We start from the raw sequence: 20,364 nt of genomic DNA on the forward strand, positions 1-20,364 counted from the left end.
AGGGGCATCAGAAAGGAGCAGACAGGAGGAGAAACCCCAGTCCACCCTGGCCTGGGTTTACAGACCTGCCTGGAAGTCTAGGGGGCAGGTGGGAGTGGAGGCTGGTTAAAGCAGTGGTCTTCAAACTTGACTTTAATTTAGGATAAGCCTCGTTTAGTGATTAATCAAGCCATCCTTACCCCATAGGGCTTCCTGTCTTCCTTTGGGTCTTAGTTCTGTGTGTGATGCTCTGGGTTCAGAACAACCAGAGCAGTGTGGGTTAATGAGGATGCACTTTAAAAAATATATAAATAGAATGTTTCCCCAGACCACCAGACACTGCATAAAGCCCATATGTAAAAAATGTTCCCTAATTTCTTACCTAATTCAGTGTATACTATTCAATAAAGCAGCCAAAACCTGTATTATGAAGTCATGTCATGAAATATTTATTTCTATTATGATTATTCCTCACCTTATTTCAACTTATAAAATATTTATCATTTCTACTTTCTATGGCAAAAAATAATAATTCATTTAAACTTAAATGATGTGACATGTTAGATGTCACTTTCAAAATGTGCGAGAGTCTAAACTACTTCAAGGAGTACAGAGGCAAGAGTTGCCTAAGCCCCCTGGGCCGAGTGTTGGTTGCTCTCACGGTCCCCACTGGTGACTGATTGCCTTATCACATATCCATATTTTGCTGAGAATATCCATTAATCAAAGATTAAGGAAAATTGACATTTACTGTCCCATTTAACAAGAAGCCTGACGTTGCCTTTTTTTGTTGGTGGTGGTGTGGTGACTTAGTGATGGCATCAGGGACCCAGCTCTCCCCATCGTTTTACTCCATCCTCTGTGTGTCTGCTGTATCTTCCCTCATGGTCACTCATGCTCCCACATGCATCTTCCTCATGCAGACGTCCTCTGCAGGCTTCCCTTTACATCTCATTGGCTGGAGTTGGGTGCTATGACCACCCTTAGACAAATCACTGGCAAAGGGGTATGGAATTGCATGGTGCTTGAACCAATCACCATCCATTCCCTGGGGCTGGGCGCATTGCTGTTGGAGCAAACTTGTCGTTCTTTTAGCATGGAAAGAGAGGAACATACCATTTGGTGAACAGCTCCCCCTGCCTCTATACCTATTCCCTAGTCCCTCTGTACCACTTGGGGTTCCAACATGCTCCCCTCCCCTTCTCTGTGGAACTCCTGCTCATCCTTCAAAGTCCAGGCTGGTGCCACCTCCTCTATGAAGCTCCTTCGCCCACCAGCTCCTTTGTGCTCTCAGCCTTCTGCTCATCTGCAGTATCACTGCCCTAGACTGTCTGGTCAGTCAGCTCTGAGCTGGTTGCCCTTCCCTACTGTCAGCTTGTCGAGGGCAGGGGCCTTGCTGGGCTGTAGAGAAGGAGCAGCTGAAGCAAGAGCAGCCCGAGGCGGGACACTGGAGGAGGCCCTCTGGCAATGGGGGGATCCCAGCACGGCTTCAGTAGAAAGAGCAGTCTGGGCAATGCTGGACAAATGGTTTGAGGCCACATCACTGAGCCTGTGGTGCTGGCTGTGGGTTTTGCTGTCTATGGGAGGGAGCTTTGGAAGGGCTTGATCAGGACCAAGTAGGTGAGCCACCTCACCAGTCGTGGGGAAGCCTCGGGTGTGGGAGGGGCTCTGGCTCCCTACGGGTCTTATCACCAGACCAGAGCCCACCCACCCAGGCCTCTGTGAGTTAAAGAGGGGGCGGGGGATGAGCTGATATGGGCTGCCTTTATCCCCAGCCCAAGGGAGGAAACAAAAACAGTGACCTTGGCCTTGTTACTTAGCCTTTCTATGCCTCAGTACCGACTTCATGGTATTTTATGAAGATAAAGTGAGTTAACATACATGAAGTGCTAAGAACAGTGCCTGGGCCAAAACCGGTTTGGCTCAATGGATAGAGCGTCGGTCTGCAGACTGAAAGGTCCCAGGTTCGATTCCGGTCAAGGGCATGTACATTGGCTGCGGGCACATCCCCAATAGGGGGTGTGCAGGAGGCAGCTGGTCGATGATTCTCTCTCATCGATGTTTCTAGCTCTCTATCCCTCTCCCTTCCTCTCTGTAAAAAATCAATAAAATATATTAAAAAAAAAAAAAAGAACAGTGCCTGGGACACGGTAAATGCTCAATAAATATTGACTATCAGTGTTATTATTACGCCGCCTGGGGAGGAGCAGCAATGCTGACCTGCGCTGTTCATGTTAAATGGGGCTGTCACTAAGAGCGTTGGGTGCACAGGCTCCTGCACTGCCAGAGGCCCCGAGGACAGAGACCCAGCTGTGCTCACTCCCAGAAGCGTGGTTCCAGGCCAGAGGCTCTGCAGCTGCGGCTGCCAAGGCTGGCTTCCCTATGCCAGGTTCCATGAGCACGAACCCGGGGAAAGAAGGCTGTGACTGCCAGAGCCTGAACACCGAGCCTTCCTGGCATCTCTGTGTGGCCTCCTGGGCCCCTTACTTAGCAGGCACTTTTGTGATATGACTGGGGAGAGCTGCCAGCGTATGGTGTGGAGCTGTGCATGAGTCCTGGAGACCCCACTGTGTGCTGAGCCCTCAGCCCAAGGCCTGGGCTGCTCTGTTAGGGTACTCAGCATATCCACATCCTGTCCGTCTGTCTCTCTCTCTCTCTTGCCTCCATCTCAGGGTGACCGAATCCCGCCACCTTCACCTGTACATGCCGGCCGGGATGGCGTTCATGGCTGCTGTCACCTCCGTGGTCTACTATCACAACATCGAGACCTCCAACTTCCCTAAGCTGCTGATCGGTAGGGGAGGGAAAGGGGCCGGGAGGGGTAGGAACCTCCTTTCATTCCTTTAGATCATGTTTACTGAGGACTCCTGTGTCAGGCACTCTTCTACGTGCTAGAGGTTCAGAAGTGGAGAAGGAAAAAACCCTGCTATTGCGGAGCTTACAGACAGGCAAATGGAGTAAATAAATGAACAGGTAGTGCTGGTGCTGTGGAGAAAATAAAGCTGAGTAAGTGGTAGAGAGCGATGGCAGTGGGGCTGTCTGAATAGAGGAGGCTTCTGATAAGAGTGAGCTTGCAGATATTTGGGGGAAGAACGTTCCATGCAGATGGAACAGCAAGTGCAAAGGCCTTTTGATAGGAAGAAATTTGGCAAAGGAATCAAATGGAAAAGGGGAAAATGGTAGGAGATGAGGTCAGGGGCTTTGGGTTCGAGTGCTTAGGCAAAGAGTGGTATTAATAACCGACATGGCAAAGGAGCAAGAGTTGGAGTGCAGTGTGGGTCAATTTTTCTCCCTGCATGTCGAGCTTGAGATGTCGCTGAGATGCCAACTTAAATATCAAATAGGCCACTAAATAAATAAGTCAGAACTAGATAAATGGGGGTGAGGGGGAAGAAGGGGGCTGCGGCTCAGGGCTGGAGATGTACCTTCCACCGTCACAGGCTTACAGGTAGCATCTAAAGCTTGAGCCCGGATGAGGTCAGCTCGAGAGAGGAGAGAAAGGCCGCGGGACCAGAACCTGTGGTTTGCCAACATTTAAAGAGACTCAGGAAGCAGTGCCAGCCTAGAGCTTCCGACACCAAGTGGCTGGGGTCCCGGGCGGAAACAAAAGTGCTAATTGTGGACATTTGCTGAGCATGTACTGCATGCAGGCTCAGTGCTAAGCTTCTTACATGCATGATCTCACTTAATCCCCACAATCGCCCTATTGCTACTATTGCTATTCCCATTTTACAGATGTGGACCCTGAAATTCAGAAGTTAAAAACACCAACAGTGGACACTCACTTAGCACTTACTAGGTGTCAGACACTATCCGAAGCATTTTACCTATATTAACTCATTTAATCTTTACAACAATGCTGTGAGGTAAGCACCACTATTATTTCACCTTGGCCGGTCAGGAAATGGAGGCTCGGAGGTTTTGTGACTGGCACTAGCCCGCCCAGCAGGGTGCCAGGACTATGGCACCTCAACAGGGTCTTAACTCTTTCTGAGACTGTATGTCTAAAGTTCTCAGGGTGTGCATGGGCCAGAGGTATAAATCCACAGGTTTGCCTCTGTGTTTGGGCTCAGTCTACATGCCTAACACCAGGCTGTCCATCTGGCTGGTAGGCTGTGGTCAGACTGTATGTCATTAAGTCGCAGCATCTAATTGACATCTGGAATGTGGACCTTTCTGGACTAAGTCAGAGATAGCACAGTGTTGTGAGGGGGTAGATAGTGTTTTCCAAGCTGACCCCAGGTCTACCTTCCCGTGTAAGGTGGGAGCTGAGCTCCATCCATCATCCAGGTGATCCCGCTGCCCTGGAAGCCCCGTGTCAGTGTGGCTGGGGACCAAGGGGAGGCATGGGGAGAAATGTTAAATACAGGCTTCAGAGAGCTCCCACTCCGGGTTCTGAAGCAGATTCTCATGCACAGAGAATCCCTCATTAACTGCCTGGTCCCCCTGGAAACACCCCGTCTGGGCATCTGGTGAGTTCATTTTCTCATTCTCCAAGACACACATAATGTTCTCTCCCCAAAGCACAAATCACCACCCGTGGACGGCCCTGTCCTTCTCCAAGGAGCAAGGATTGCTCCCTCCATTCCCCTTTGTTAGAGTTTTGCTCACCACAGAGCCAGAAACTCTAGAACAGTGGAAAGTGGAATGAGAGAGGGCAGTGGGTATTTGGGGGAATCGCTGGTCCTCTGAGGAGGCTACTTTCTGATCACAGGTCTGGAGTCCCACAGAAAGCAGCTTACAGTGTCCCACAAAACAGCCTTGATTCTGGGGCCCCAAGTGAAAACAATGAACTGTTCTATGAGAAAGTCACGTTTGAGCTGAGAACTGAAGGATAGGTAGGAACTATTTAGGAGAAAGGAGAGGGGAGCGCTTCAGGAAAAGGAATAGCACATGCCAAGACCCTGAGGCAGGAGGAGCAAAGCACATTAGGAAACCTGGAAGGAAAAATAGTGGCTGACGCGCAGAACCAAAGGGAGCTGAATTTTGATGATTGGCGTGGCAGGTGGGGCTTGCACTAGACAGGGCCTTGAAGGCCACACCATTGAGGATTGGTGTGTGTGTGTGTGTGTGTGTGTGTGTGTGTGTGTGTGTGTGTGTGTGTGTAAATATGTGTGACATAAATTTTACCTTTTCACCACTTTTAAGTCTATAGCACAGTGGAATTAAGTACATTTATATTGTTGTGTAACCATTATCATCATCCATCTCCAAAATTTTTCATCTTCCCAAGCTGAAACTCTGTTCCCATTAAGCAATAACTACATTCCCTTCTCCCCCAACCCCTCAAAAGCACTATTCTTTCTGTCTCTATGAATCCGATGACTCTAGGTACCTCATATGATTGGAATCATACACTACTTGGTTCTTTTGTGGCTGGATCACTTATCTTAGCATGATATCCTCAAAGTTCACTCAGATTGTAACATGTGTCAGAATGTCCATCCTTTTTAAGGCTAAGTGATATTCCATTGTATGTGTATACCACATTTTGTTTATCCATTCATCATCCATGGACACTGAGTTGTGTCCACCTTTGTCTGTTGTGAATAATGCTGCTATGAACATGGGTGCATTGAGATCATGTTTGATATGTATTGCTTTATGGAGGCTAGATTGGATGAAAGGTGTGAGGAAGCCATGAGAAGGCTCTCAAGGAGGTCCAGGGTAGGCACGAGGACAGCCTGAATCCAGGTGGCCACCAGGATGGAAAGAAGAGAATGGATTCAAGATATTTTGGGGTAAAATTGCCAGAACTTGGTAATGGGTGGAATGAGGGGCTGAGAGGAGGGAGGAAAGAAGCAGGAAAAACGGGCATTCTGAGCCTACCCTCCCCAGCAGCCCCTGTGTTCCACCACTCTTTTTCCTTTCCCCTTTTCTCAGCCGAGCGCTAAGCTTTTGCTGGGTGCGGCTGTGTCTGGCAACAGGCTGAGGGCTCAGCAATGTAGGATGAGACTGAGGAAATAACCCCTGGGCTTAGTCCTGGGTCCACCACTAACCCCCTGTGTGACCTTGGACAAGACACTTAGGCTCTCTGAGCCTCATTTTCCCATCTGGACAGGAATAGTAAGTCTTAAGGTTGTTATGAAGATCAAATCAGACCATGTCTGTTACGTGTTAGAGGCAAGACCAGTGTGAGGCATATTGTCAGGTCTTGGCCCCAGTATGACCCTCACTAAGGACGAAAGAGGTTCTGACGCCTGGGATAGAGCCTTTCCAGGGGAGTGTAGGTGGAAGCAGGGAGATGGCCTCCAGCTATGGGATTCCTGTGACCTGGAGACCAGACGGAGCTGAGAGGGCATTTGCCCCTCCCCAGGCAAGTTCAGTGCCTCAACCTAGCACCCAGCTCAGAGCCAGGCTGGGGCAGACCCCAGCTTTTGTCCCTAGAGATGCCCTGAGATTCGTGTCCATGCCCACCTAGGGATGGAGGGCCGGGTGAAGGTCTAGAGAGCAGTCAGGTTGACTTTATCTGCAGATGGCTGTAGGGAGTGAGGGGGGAAGGAGCTGCCTGTGCTCATTTTGTTGTTGTTGCCAGCTGACTGGTTTATTGGTAGGTGGCAGTGGTGGGAATTAAGAGGCTAGAACCCACTGACAGCTTCTGATATTTATGACCCCAGGTCTGAAATCTGGAGATAATAAAAATATTAACAGCTGATGTCCAAAGAGCACCCACTGCGTGCCAGGCTCACTGTGCTAAATGCTTTTCATACATTGCTCACAACAACTTTGAGGTAGTACTATTATTATCCCTATTTTATGGATATGGCAATTGAGGCCTAGATGGGTTAAATGACTTACTTATAGTCACATAGCTGTTAAGTCACTGGATCTGAGCCCAGCTGTATCTGGCTATAGGGCCCAGTTCTAATCACTGTACACACTGCCTCCCAGTTCTGTGGCTCACCCTTTTTTTAATCCTCACCCGAGGATATGTTTTTATTGATTTTTAGAGGTAGAGGGAGAGAGAGAAACATCCATGTGAGAGAGAAACATCAATCTGTTACTTCCCATACGGGCCCCGACCAGGATCAAACCCACAACCTAGGAATGTGCCCTGACCGGGAATCGAACCCAAAACCTCTTGGTGTATGGAACGATGTTCCAACCAATTGAGCCACCTGGTCAGACTGTGACTTTTTGTATCCCCCATTTCCCAGGCCCCCTGAGGAGCATCATCAAGCGGTAGTCGGCTGTGGACTGGAGAGCCAGGGACCTCTACCCTCACCCTCTCTCTGTTACTAGTTTGCAGTGAGCTTGGGCAGGTCACCTCCTCTCTCTGGGCCTCAGTTTCCTCGTCTGTAAAATGAAAGGGCTGGAATGAAGGACTGTTAAGATCCCAGCTTGGAAATTCCACAATTCCCATTCTAGGGTGGAGCCTGTATGACCTAGAACCAGTCATCTAAGCTTTCTGAGCCTCAACTCCTTTGTCTGTTAAATTGGGGTGTGACACATACTTCTCTCACAAGGCTATTGTAAGGAATAAATGAGACAACATGTTTAAAGTGCTTACTTGGCACAGCACCTACAACTTAATTAAAGTAAAGAAATAGTTTCCCTGTTTTTGTTCTATTTATTGTAAAGGGTGAATTGCTTGACTTCCAAGATTATTGTCTTTGAACATGCCCATCATGGATGACTTAATGTATGTACATCATCTCAAAATTACACACTCAGCTATTCATACATGCAACATCCCTTTACTCAGAAATGTGTACACGCACATCTATAACACTTGCTTGTTCACGCACCTCCTCTGACACACTCATTTTTCTCCTTCTCTCCCACATATTTGCACATGCATGAGGGTTCACTCACACAAATTGTGCATACACACCCTCTTTGCTCTCTGTCTCTCCTCCACAGCCCTGCTGGTCTACTGGACGCTGGCCTTCATCACCAAGACCATCAAGTTTGTCAAGTTCTACGACCACAACATCGGCTTCTCGCAGCTGCGATTCTGCCTCACGGGGCTGCTGGTAATCCTCTATGGGATGCTGCTGCTCGTGGAGGTCAATGTCATCAGGGTGAGGGTAAGCGGACCCCTCCTGGGCTGCCCCCCACCTGAGGACGCACCTGGGCTAGGGCGGGGCTTCTGACCAGTGTCCTGCTTCTTAGCCAAGTCCTAGAAGTCAGCTTGTTTTCCTGCTCAGAAAGGGGAGCTGAGGCCAGTGTCAGAAGTTTCAGGAGCAACATTCCATCTGGCCCAGCTGCCCAGAGGTAAGGAAGGTGACAGGATGTGTTAGCAAGGTTATAGGATTCTGCGTTTAATCCCACAGAGGGGAAATAAAAGCTTCAGGTACTGCCTTCTCCAAGTTTGTTTGATTTTTTTTTTCAGGGGGAGGGGAGGGGTGACAATTGTTTTTATTTTAATGTGTTCATATAGTTACACACATGTGAATGAGTCAGTGTGGCTGCATACATGTCTTTTGTTTTATTGTCATTTTTGCTTGCCCCCTTTTCCTCTCTAAAGTTATCCCCTCCCCTATCCCCCCTTTCCCTCCCTTTCCTTTCTCAGGTAACCCAGATTAACAACCTAATCTGTGTCCTTCCATTCTTTGTTTTTATTAATATAATAGCATAAACTTCTATCTATTCAGGGTTGTTTTTTTCTCAACACACACATATACATATAGAGTATCCAAAAAAAATGTATACACACTTTGAGTAATTATTAATTCTAATGGGTTAAATCTGAAAAGAAAGAAACATCAATTGAGTTATCAAAAAAATAAGTGTGTATACATTTTGCGGGGATTCTCTCTCTATATACACACACACACACACACACACACACACAGTTTTAACTCTCAATATTTATTTTATAAAATGGGATTATATTACAGTTTTCTGCATCTTGCTTTTTTCATCCAACAGATATCTCTTAGGACTCCCTCCAAGTGTAGTATGGCTATTTTGTTTTCTTAATGGCTGCATAATATTCCATCACGTGGTTGAGCCATAATTTATCAGCCACTACCCTATTAATGGGCATTCACTTTGTTGCCAAGTTTTTGCCTCCACAAATAATGGTGTATTAAACATACTTATATCTTTATGTATTGCTGCTTTTATTTCTATGGGAGAGAGTCCAAGGAGTTGAGTTGCTGGTTCAAACACTCTGTGTATTTTAAATTTTAATCAATGTTGCAGATCACCTTCCAAAGAAGCTGTAATATACCAGCAATAAATAAGAAAACCCTCTTCCTTCCTCCAACCAGCAGTGGGGGCTACAGCCACTTCTCATCTGGGCCAGTCTGATGAGTGTGAAATGCTACTTCAATTTGCATTTCTCTGGCTCCTCTGTTTTTAGTTGATTTGTAGGGTACAAAGGTTTTCTACATTCCCTACCCTCAACTGACCCTCACAGCACCCCCTGTGATGCAAGTACCACCCCCTTTGTAGATAAGGAAACATTTTAGATAAGATTGTCCAAAAATTTAGTAAGCGGAAGAGGCAGGATTCAAACCCAGGTCTGCATGGCTCCACGTTCTGGAAACCCTGCATGGTGATATCCTCCGATTTGTGGAGAAGACAACCTATGGGAGATCTCTGCTCTTCCCCAATCTAACCGGAACCCAGCCCAGCCCAGGGGATCAGAGAGCCTCAGTGAAGAGTCAGGAGGCCCTGGTGTTGGTGGCCAAAGGATTGGGTGTTCCTTTTCCTGGAAATAGGCAAACGATGGTCCCATTTGTTAGAGGTCAAGGGTGGGATGTCATAGCCCCAGATGTCTGCTGCTGGGGCAAACTGGAGAGTGGGGAGAGGTTGCACTTACCCATCCCCAGTGGCCTGTGTGCCCCACAGAGATACATCTTCTTCAAGACGCCGAGGGAGGTGAAGCCCCCCGAGGACCTGCAGGACCTGGGGGTGCGCTTCCTGCAGCCCTTCGTGAACCTGCTGTCCAAAGGCACGTACTGGTGGATGAACGCCTTCATCAAGACCGCCCACAAGAAGCCCATTGATCTCCGAGTTATCGGGAAGCTGCCCATCGCCATGAGGGCTCTGACCAACTACCGGCGGCTCCGCGAGGCCTTCGACGCCCAGGTGGTCAGTGGGAGCATGGCCACACCATCCCTCCCCTGCCCTCTGGTTTAGACTCACAGATGGGAACCTCACAAAGCATCAGGGCAAACCCCGGGTGGGACAGGTGGGGAAACTGAGGCCTGGGAGGGGAAGAGGTTTGCCCTAAGTCGCACAGTGAGCCAGGGGACAAGTCCAGGGCCCAGTGGTTCATAGGGCAGTCACAGCTGGAATGGCCGTTATAGTTTAGGTCATCCGGTCTAACACCCTCATTTTCCAGGTGGGGAAACTGAGGCCCTGAGAAGAGAAGTGACCCCAGTGGATACTGTATGTCCCGTGCTCTTCATTCTGGAGCTCAGTGATTAACGGTGGGAATTTTCACCCGTTTTGCAGAGCAGGGCGTTAGTGGCCTGATCCTTACAATAACTATGAGTTGGGCCCGATAAGGATCTCCCCACATCACTGAGTAGGAAACGAGGTCCTGGGAAAGGCCATGACCTCCTCAGAGCTGGCCCACAGCTGGCAGGTATCAGAGCCAGTCTCCCGACTCCCAGTTCAGTGCTCCTTCGCTGCCTCTGCCCTGGCATGGCGGGGAAACACCGAGGCAGATGCGCTGGCAGGCAATAGCGAGTAAGTGTGGCCTGTGCCACTCCTCATTGCAGTGCTATGCTCATCACATAGTCCCTGACAGCTGTGTGACCTTGACCGATATTCTGGCCTCAGTTTCCCCATCTGGACCATGTTGGCATTGATGGGCCCACCCACCTATGCACTTGGTGGTTCCATGATTTCTTCCTGGAGTTCATCTGTCTGCAGCAGACGTGGCCACTGGGTTTCCCCAGGCAGCAGGAGCCAGGGGTTTCCTGGGGTGCTGGGCCCTGCTGTGAATGGGCCCTCAGCCGCTCTGACCTGGCCATGGGTCTCTCTGGGCAGCGGAAGGACACCCAGAGCCCACAGGGCGCCCGGGCCATCTGGCGGGCACTCTGCCATGCCTTCGGGAGACGCCTGGTCCTCAGCAGCACTTTCCGCATCTTGGCCGACCTCCTGGGCTTCGCCGGACCCATGTGCATCTTCGGAATCGTGGACCATCTAGGGAAGGAGAACCATGTCTTCCAGCCCAAGGTAGGCCACCCAGGGGCAGAGCAGGGCACCCTTTGGAAGGTCTTCACTGGTGGGTGAGAACGTGCCAGAGGCCCATGTGTGTGAGCTGTGGCTGCCGTAGGGTCACTCCTCACACATGCACAATATTGCTCCTCACTTGGCAATATCCCCCATCCAGAAGATGCTCCCTATCGGTCCACAGAAATGCCAGGAGGCGAGCTTGTGCCCCAAGAGGATTTCTGGTGCCCTGCTCTGCTCGCCATGCCTTCACCACCAGAATAGCTCTCCCGGTTACTTAGTCACTGAGAAAGTTGCAGGAAGTGCATTTGTGTGCTCAGTGTCAAGAGCTTTTATGACTTGTTGGCTTTTAGTTCATGTCACCTTAATAGACCCTCAGTACCTTTTCAGGAATCTGTCTTCAGTTCTGTATATTCATAGCACCCGAGGTTCTGCAGGGGCACCTGGGCGGGTCGGGGGGTGGGGGGGGTGGCTGCTGTTGGGGTAAGGAACATGGGAAATCCCCATGCCTAGGGCTTTTTCTCCCCCTGATCCAAAGTTCATTCAGAGCTTCCCCAGTTTTATTAATATGTTAGACTTTTTCATTGAATTCTTTTTTTCTTTTTTTGTTGTTTATTCGTTTGTTTTGTTTTGTTAATCCTCACCCAGGGGCATTTTTCCATTGATTTTTAGAGAGAGTGGAAGGGAGGGACAGACACACAGAGAGAGAAATGTCGGAGTGTGAGAGACACTTCGATTGGTTGCCTCCCGCACTCTTGGGTTGAACTTGCAACGCTTCAATCCGCTGGTCGATGCTCTATTACTGAGCCAAACTGGCTAGGGCTAAATTTATTTTTTAATGAGTTTCATGTCTTGAAAATATTTGAAACCCATTGGACTAGACGATACCCACTGGCCTTTCTAGCTCTAAAGATGTTACAAACTGAAATTTATTGGACAAAAAGTCTTTCTGGATATTTATTTCCCCTGCTTGATGCAGTAGCATTCACCATGGGTGGAAGGTGGGATACTTAATTCTTTCACCTGTTTCTGTGCTGCCACTTAAGTTTAGATGGTCACAAGATGGAAAACTTTTCACCTCTAATAAGACTCAATGTTTTATTTTCCCAGAAAGAACATCATTATAACCTTTTAACCACAAACAGTCCAAAAATGATGCAGAGAATGACTAACTAGCGATCTTAGTAATTTATGATACTCCTTTGTGCGATGTTATTCATCTCGAGGACTCTAAAATCGCAGATAGCAGTTAATTCTCTGGAGGTTTATATTAATTTTTTCTTGAGCTATAATTAATCAGCCAAGCACTTTGGGTCAGGAATATGAGACACTCCAAGTCTGTTTGTCTGATTTATTCAGCAAATATTTATTGAACCCTGCTATGTGTCAGGCCTGGGTTAGGCTGTGAGAATATAGACGATGGTTATGAGGAAGAGTGTTAACAATAATACCACCACTTATTGGCTGCTTACTACATGCCTGGCTGTGTGCAGGAGTGATCCGTGTATTATCCCATTTAATCCCCAAAACAACACTTTAGGGTAAGTATTTTTTATAACAGCTTTATGGAGATATAATTCACATACCACACAACTTATGCTGTAGGTATTTTATCCCCATTTTACAGATGAGTAACTTAACGCTCAGCGAGGTTAAGTAACTTTCCCTAGGGCCCTCAACTAGTTTGTGACAGGGTTTGCACCTAAGTGTCTTTCACTCCATAGTCTGGGCACTTACAATGATGAGGCCATCACCTCTGACTCCAAGAAATCTAAATCAAATATATTTGTACTAGAGGCCCGGTGCATGACATTTGGGCACTGGGGCGGGCTGGGGTCCCTCAGCCCAGCCTGCACCCTCTCATAGCCCAGGACCCCTCGGGAGATGTCCGCCTGCCAGCTTAGGCCCTCCCTCCATGGCCGCTGCACGTGGCTTCTAGCTGAGCGGTGCTCCCCCTGTGGAAGCACACTGACCACCAGGGGGCAGCTCCTGCATTGAGCATCTGCTCCCTGGTGGTCAGTGCACATCATAGCGACTCATCGTTCCGCCGTTCGGTCGATTTGCATATTAGGGTTTTATTATATAGGATTGTGTGTTAAATACTACTCTTAGGGGGCATATACAGGGAACTATGAAAAGATGGATGATTAACTCAGCCAGTGGTCTTGACAGCTTCATAGAGGAAGGGGTATTTGAATGGGCCTTGACAGATGAATAGGAGTTGGTCAGGCTAAGATGGGCAGATTTCTTGTTTAATCAAGAATGTGAGAATGCATTTTGCTTATTTAGATGTTGATGGCTTTTGAAGCTTACTCTGGCTTTTGAGCATCTGAACTTTATTGGTTCCAAAAGAGAGGGGAAGAGACTGCTTCTGTTGTCCACAGCAGTGTCATCTTTTAGCTTAATTCTAGTCAGAAGTGACCCCAGAATACTCGACATTGGTACTCCTGCAGCAACATGGAGCCAGTTTTTAATGTCAGAAGGAAGTGGCACAGGCCAGAGCCCTTGTCTGCTTATCCACATTGTCTCCTTCCTCCTGTGTTTCCCCAAAATCTTGTGGAATTCTCCTGAGGAGAGAGCTCTGAGGCAGGATGTGCTGAAGCGATGGTGAGAATAGCACTGAGATGTCAGTTCCTCTGACACCAGTTTTGCCTCCTCTTTTCTCTTTAAACACAAACCTGGGCTTCGCTGCCCTCTCATTGGAATGTTCTTGCCCCAGTTACTCGCCAGCATCTAAGTCCCTGAGACCGGTGGCCCTGCCTCCGCGGCAGCAGGCCTTACACCTTTCACATATGTTCCCTGTGGCCCAGATGCAATCAGCAAATTACACACATAGAGACGAGAGTTGAAAGTAAATGTAGTCTCTACTGTCAGCAACAAGGAATCCTCAATCGTGTGGTTGCCTGGGACATGGCTTACTTCTCATTTGGGCTTCTGGGCCCAGAAAATGGGGGAAAGAGGTCATATATTGAGGTCATTTGGTTCATCCCCCTGCCTCCCAGCAGCTCTGACCTACAGAGACAGTTGCTATTCTGGTGTTTATGTACCTGCAGAGAGGGAAGCTCTCTAGCTACACATTGCAATGTTTAACAACCTCTCAGTGAGAAGGCCCTTCTTTCCGCTTAGCCCGTATCCACCTGCTGAAGCCTGCACAGCCAGGCACCAATGTTTACTTCACTATCAGTGGCTGCCCTGCCCTCTCTTCCCTGTCCAGGACACTCACAGTGAGCAAGAATCACACCGCCCTGGGCACCCGCAAGGACAAACATTTCTTATTTCTTCTTTAATGACTGCAAGTGTCCCATGGCCTGACAGATCTTTGATGCTTCTGCCCCCCCCCCCCCCCCCCCCGCCACTTGCCAGGAAAAGCTAGGACCCAGGCTGGGCACAGCCCATTATATATCTTTTCCCAGTGCCCTCTCCTGCCCAACCCCCACCCACAATCTGTCACCTGCCATGGATGCCACTGATCTGGCTAGAGGATGAGGAAATTGGATTCAAAAGAACTGCTGGCATCTGAAACCTGCCAGCGCTGCTCTAGGCTGTCAGCTGAACAGAGACACAGTCTGGGTATGGCCTCAGGGCCAAAGCTTTGAACGGCCTCTAAATCTCAGAGGAAAAACATGTAGGTTTGTGACTGTGTGTGTGTGCTTGTTTCTGAATGAGTTCTCCTGGGAACTGCTTATGTTTCTATCTGTGCGTCCTTGGTGTTGTCCCTGTATCTGTTGGCATGTCTTTTTCTCTGTGAGTCTGTGTCCCCATTTGAGTGCCCGTATTTGTGGCTATCCCTATGGGTGACTTTGTGAATTTATATGCATTTCTGTGACTTTGTGAAGTTAGTGTGTGACAGCTCCCCATGCTTCTGCTCTGTCCTGAGCTGCCTTTCCTTCCTTCACCTCACTAACCCCTTCTCAGCTGCCAAGACCCAGCTCAGATGTCACCTCCTCCAGGCAGCCTTCCTCTGTGGTCCTATAACATACCACGCTTCCACCATCCTCTGTGGTCCCTCCTCTGAATTAGATGGCCCTCCTTTGTGGTCCTATAACATACCACGCTTCCACCATCCTCTGTGGTCCCTCCTCTGAATTAGATGGCCCTCCTCTGTGGTCCTATAACATACCATGCTCGCACCATCAAAGCACCCCTTCTCTCCTTCCTCAACTGGACCCTGAGTCCCTTAAGACAGGAATTACATTGCCTGGTCTCTGTGTGTTCAGCTCCCAGCTCCAGGCCTGACACCCTGAAGGCACAGGAGAAATGATCTTCAACAAATAATGCAGAAGTTATTGTATATTGGTTGAGTACTTGCACTTACTAAATTTTTTAACCTTCATTGCTACGTTGAATCCTCCCAACAATGTTCTAAAGTAGAAACCTTTCATGGCCTCATTTACAGGTGAGGAAACTGAGGCTCCAGTAAGTTGAGAAACTTACTTAGGGACACATGGCTAGTATGTAATGCGTCAGAACTCTAACTCAGATATGTCTGCCTCAACGTCCAGGCTCTAAACCAGCATGTCCAATGGTTGTGGGCAGATGGGGGCTATGTTGGTCTGTGAGTAGTCAAAGACAGTTCTCATTGCTTTTACCCATAGCCACCCCAGACTAGGACCTATGGGCAGTTCACCTTTTGGGTCCTGCCAAAATCAGAAGCAAGAGCTCAAGTGGCCCCTCCCTTCGAGCTCCAGAGGGCAAGGGGAGGGAGCCTTTCCAGTCAAACCTCTGGCCAGGCAGCGGCCCTGGGGTCATCACTGTAGAGTCATGAGTCCTGGGCTCTAGTCGTACCTGTGCTACGAACTCTCCTTGTGCTCTTCATCGCTCACGTTCTACAGCCCTCATTGGCTCAACTGCAAAATGGGGAAAAGTGTAATAACTTCTATAGAAATTAGGTGGGGGGTGAAGATCCTATGCATTGATTAATTTTTAAATATTTATTGAGCACTATTGGGGAAATCCCTGGAAACAAACATAATTTCTGCCTGAGAGTTTGTGAAAATGTGAGATGAGGGCATCTGACCTTACCAAGCATTTATCTCCCACCAAATGTTAAGTTGTAGGTCCTCAGCCTTTTCTGTCCTGCCATGGTGCTTTCAGAGCACTGGACAATGGCCACGCCCTCACAGCCATGCACAGCCTCCCAGGACCCTCTGGTCACTAGACTTCATCAGGGCCTGCCTTCTTTGGACAGTACCCCAGGCCTTGTCGGCTAACCTAGTACCCACTTCTTAATCAAAATGTTGCTTTTCTAGACTTCATCCTCTTTAAACTGTCTCTTTGAAGGGAGATGAAATAATGACCTCATGACTTATGCCTGAAGGGAGATTTTTATTTTAACAGGTCACAAAATTCTTGATCCAAAGAAATACAATTTCTGACTCTAGAATGGGTATGTGGCAGGGCAAGGGGTAAAGGCTTTGCTTTTACAGCAGCAAAAAGAGAATTTCTTACCTTGTAAAAAATATACAAACATGAAATGAGTGCATTTAACAAATACTACCCAGAGCCTAACCAACATTTATGGTCCATTTATTTTCCCAGCCCTCATTCTCCACCCTATGCGTGTTCTGGTCATTGTGGCACAGCACATGTGTGGCATTCCGGGCTGCTCAAGAGCTTTCATGATGATCAGTGTTCTTGGGTGCATAGCATTCCCATGAGCATCATAACATACCTGACAGTTCCCTGTGGTTAGAAATTTAAGGGATTTTTGCACTGTCCCCCTGATCTAATCTAGGGATAGACATTTTTGCACCTACAGCCATTTCCTTACATTCAATTACTTCCTTTGGAATGAATTCCCATGATGTGCTTTCTTGTTTTAAAATAATGGATTCCATTCTCCAGGGTCTCTGCAGAGAATAGCAGTACGGAAGAATTCCCTGCATGCCTTCATTTTTTACTCAGACCCAGCCAAATGGGCATGTTTCTCTCCCCCACAGGTCACAGCTTGACGATGACGATAAAAGACTCAAGGTCAAAGGCTAAATGGCCTAAGCATCAGGTCTGGGGTGGTGTTTTTGTCGTCACACAGGTTCATGTTCACATATTCTCCTTTACAGCACGTGACCTTGGACCCCTTACACGTGTTGAAGCTCCATTTCCTCATGTATAAAATTGGGCTAATAATGCTACTCTTTCATTAGGGTTTTATGGGGATTGAGCTCTGTACCTGATAAATAGTGTGTCCTGCCCCTTGCTCCCCTGTAAGGTCAGGTTTATCCCCCACCCCCACCCTGCAGCCTAATTTTAAGGTCCATTTGCTACTTCCTATCCACCCCCACCCTTTCTCCCTCTGGTATTTTGACAAAGGAGAAAGAGAGTCCAGGGCTTCAGGTCTCAGTCGGCTTTCCTCTAAGAGTCCTGTGGGAATCCCTCAGTGATCTCCCTGTGTCTGCTTCCTGCTGTCCCCAAAAGGTAGCGCCCCCTGTCCCACAGAGCAAGGGAGAAACAGCTGTAAGTCGTGAAGGCTCGTTTAGAGAGCCCTGTTGAGCCAAAAGGCAGTATCTTTCCTACCATCAGGAAGCCCTCCTGACTCTAGGGAAAGGACTCCCCTCAGAGGCCTGCCCCTTTCAGCCTGACCACAGTCAGGGACACGCCTCGGCCTCTTCTCATCACTTTGTTCCCAGCACTCTTTCCCCTGCAGCAGCTCCCACACCCTTCCACATAGCTCGCAGAGTTCAGGGAAGAACCTCTGTCTTCATGGAAATATTGATGTGGCTCTGCTGGGGAGCAATGAACTTAGCCAGGATCAAAGTTTTCCTGGGAGCGCTTGATGCTGAATTTGGAAGTAGACATGCTGCTGTTCCCTGGTATCTTTAGCAACAAAGTCAGTATGTTTGGGGTGTGTTTTTTTTTTTTCTCTGCTTATCATCTGAGATCTTGCTGTGGAGTGCAGCAAGAGAACCCTAAATTTAAAAGGAGGTCCTGGGAGCCCAAGAGGCTGGGGGGCTTGGGCCTGAAATCTTTTCAGTCTGTTATAGGCGACGCGTTCCCATCTCTCGCCTGGGAGCACTGCCATGCCATATTTTCCGCTGGTCTTTCCTCCCAGAAATTGCTACAGAACAGGCTGCTGGTGAGTGTGGGACAAGGCCTCCCTAATTCCATTTTTGTAGCAAAGAACACACATCGTGGGATTTGTTCTAGCCGTTCTGGTTTTGGCTGCTCTGTGATTTCGCTCTGTTTATTCTTGCTCCATTCAGAGTGAGCTCCCCTGGGCCTGGTGGCCGCAACACTGCAAGTCATATTTATGGGCGTAAGGTTAGAACTGGGCCACATTCTGTTCCCTGAAGCAAGATGTTGAAGAGGGTGTAGGCAGCCCTCCCTGTAGTCAGAAGAATGCTTAGTGGGATTCATCGGTCTGATTTTTCACGCATAAGCAATTGCACATGGCTCTGCAGGCAGGGAGGGTCCTATAATAACAGCCATTATGGCCCAGGAACAGGTACTGATGGTGGTCTTTTTGCTGGCAATGACAGCCACCTCTGCGCTTCTCTTTCCAACAGACACAGTTTCTCGGGGTTTACTTTGTCTCATCCCAAGAGTTTCTTGCGAATGCCTACGTCTTGGCCGTGCTTCTGTTCCTGGCCCTCCTGCTGCAGAGGACATTTCTGCAAGCATCCTACTATGTCGCCATTGAAACTGGAATTAACTTGCGAGGAGCAATACAGGTACTTGGCTGATTATTTTTTCACTTCATAGTAAGAGCCACATGACTTGTCCTCATGGGCCCTCAAGGATAATTTCTGCTGGGATTTGTTTTTTGGTGGGGTTTTTTTGTTGTTGTTTTGTTTGTTTGTTTGTTTTGGCTCTTTTAACTGTGTTTTGAAATAATGACCATTGACAATGCAGTATGAGATAGTGGGAAATGCCTTGGGCTGGACTTAGGAAATGCTGTACTTCTGCCTTGGACTTGACCCCTAATATCAACTGCTCAGCCTTTGGGCCTCCATGTTTTTCAGCCTTGAATGGGACTGACATCCCTAATCCATCACAGCACTCTTTCCCTCGGAATACAAATGCAGCCTCAGAATCCTCTCTAGGTACCGTTCCAGAGTTCTACCACACAGTCTCCTTTGGGTGCAAAACAGAAAACTGTTTGACATGCCAGGATTAGAGAGCCTCTAAGATCTATTGGAGATCTTAAACTTTAGGTCATAAGAGAGACTTATCTGGTCTGATAGGTCCCTTGGGTCTAGCTTCTTGCTGCTGCCTTCTGTGGATTTCTTCTCAGAGTCATTGGAAGGATGATCAAAGTCAGGGAGGATGCAGGGCCCTTGAGGCAAGCTGGTGATGAGAGTTGTCTAAGCCCCAGTGTTTTTATTAGAATTTTGGTTCAGCGGTTGGAAAGAAGAGACCCAGTACAATAGTGGTTTACATAGGATGGAAGTTTGTTTTTCACAGTCAGGGCTGTGAAATAGCTACCCAATATCAGAGACCTTATTTCTTTCTGTAATGTTGCTCTGCCAGGCTTCTCACAATTACTTTCATCTTGTGGTTTTAGAGGACTTTTGAAATTGCCACATGTCTACATTTAACCCAGCAGAAGAAAGATGGAACAATAGGGGGGGATGCTACCTTCCTTTAAAATCACAGTGCGGAAGTTGCATATATTCTCTTCCATCCTTTTCCTGAGAAATTGCCCACATGGCCACCCGTAGAGGCTAAAACGTGGGGTCTTTCTTCTTGCCATAATTCTTCTAGAAATTCTTCTGGTGAAAAGAAAAGAATGGATATGGGGGGACAACTACAGATCCTGCCATACCCGGCCATTCCCATGAAGTCAGTACAACACTAGGAAGTTGTGATTAAACCCCAAAGCCACATCATTCTTCAGAAATGAGCCTCAGAGTCATTAACATTGACTGGTCCTCTGGGAGCCGGGACCAGAGGCTGTGTAGAAGAGGGACTGGAAGGGAAAAGGCATAGCCTGGGTTGGGAACAGTGTCAGGGACCAAACTCTGGTTATCTGGGTGTAGTCCATGTGTATGGTACCCCTGGAATTGTGCAGTGCACAACCTGAGCGGCTGCCATGACATCCCCAGTGGTTTTCCATTGAGGAAGCAGAGCCATTTCCAGGAATGTCATCATATGAGAATGGTAGAAAGACCCCAGGAAAATCCAAGACTCTCTAAGACTCATAGGGGCTTGGAACTGGCAGGAACCAGCTACTGCTCAGTTCAGAAAACCATTCTGAAAATCCCAGCCTCTGCTCACACCCCTCCAGGGACAGGCAGACCTGCACCACCACAA

General features: G+C 48.2%; 1 protein-coding gene across 7 annotated transcripts in view; it reads left to right on the forward strand.

Annotated features, from left to right (window-relative positions):
• Positions 1-20,364, forward strand: part of ABCC8 (ATP binding cassette subfamily C member 8) — a gene marked incomplete at both ends in the record, with an annotated part of 70,849 nt that overhangs the window by 3,194 nt on the left and 47,291 nt on the right. For 5 of the 7 annotated variants that reach the window (XM_079788141.1, XM_079788142.1, XM_079788143.1 and 2 more), the window contains 5 exons: positions 2,652-2,773; positions 7,843-8,009; positions 9,781-10,023; positions 10,930-11,118; positions 18,618-18,782. In XM_079788141.1, coding sequence (XP_079644267.1) covers positions 2,652-2,773; positions 7,843-8,009; positions 9,781-10,023; positions 10,930-11,118; positions 18,618-18,782 — 886 coding nt within the window. The remainder of the gene's footprint in view (positions 1-2,651; positions 2,774-7,842; positions 8,010-9,780; positions 10,024-10,929; positions 11,119-18,617; positions 18,783-20,364) is intronic. The other 2 variants (XM_079788146.1, XM_079788147.1) reach the window with 1 other exon arrangement.

This window comes from Cnephaeus nilssonii (assembly GCF_951640355.1).
Source record: "Cnephaeus nilssonii genome assembly, chromosome: 13".
Taxonomy (NCBI): domain Eukaryota; kingdom Metazoa; phylum Chordata; class Mammalia; order Chiroptera; family Vespertilionidae; genus Cnephaeus; species Cnephaeus nilssonii.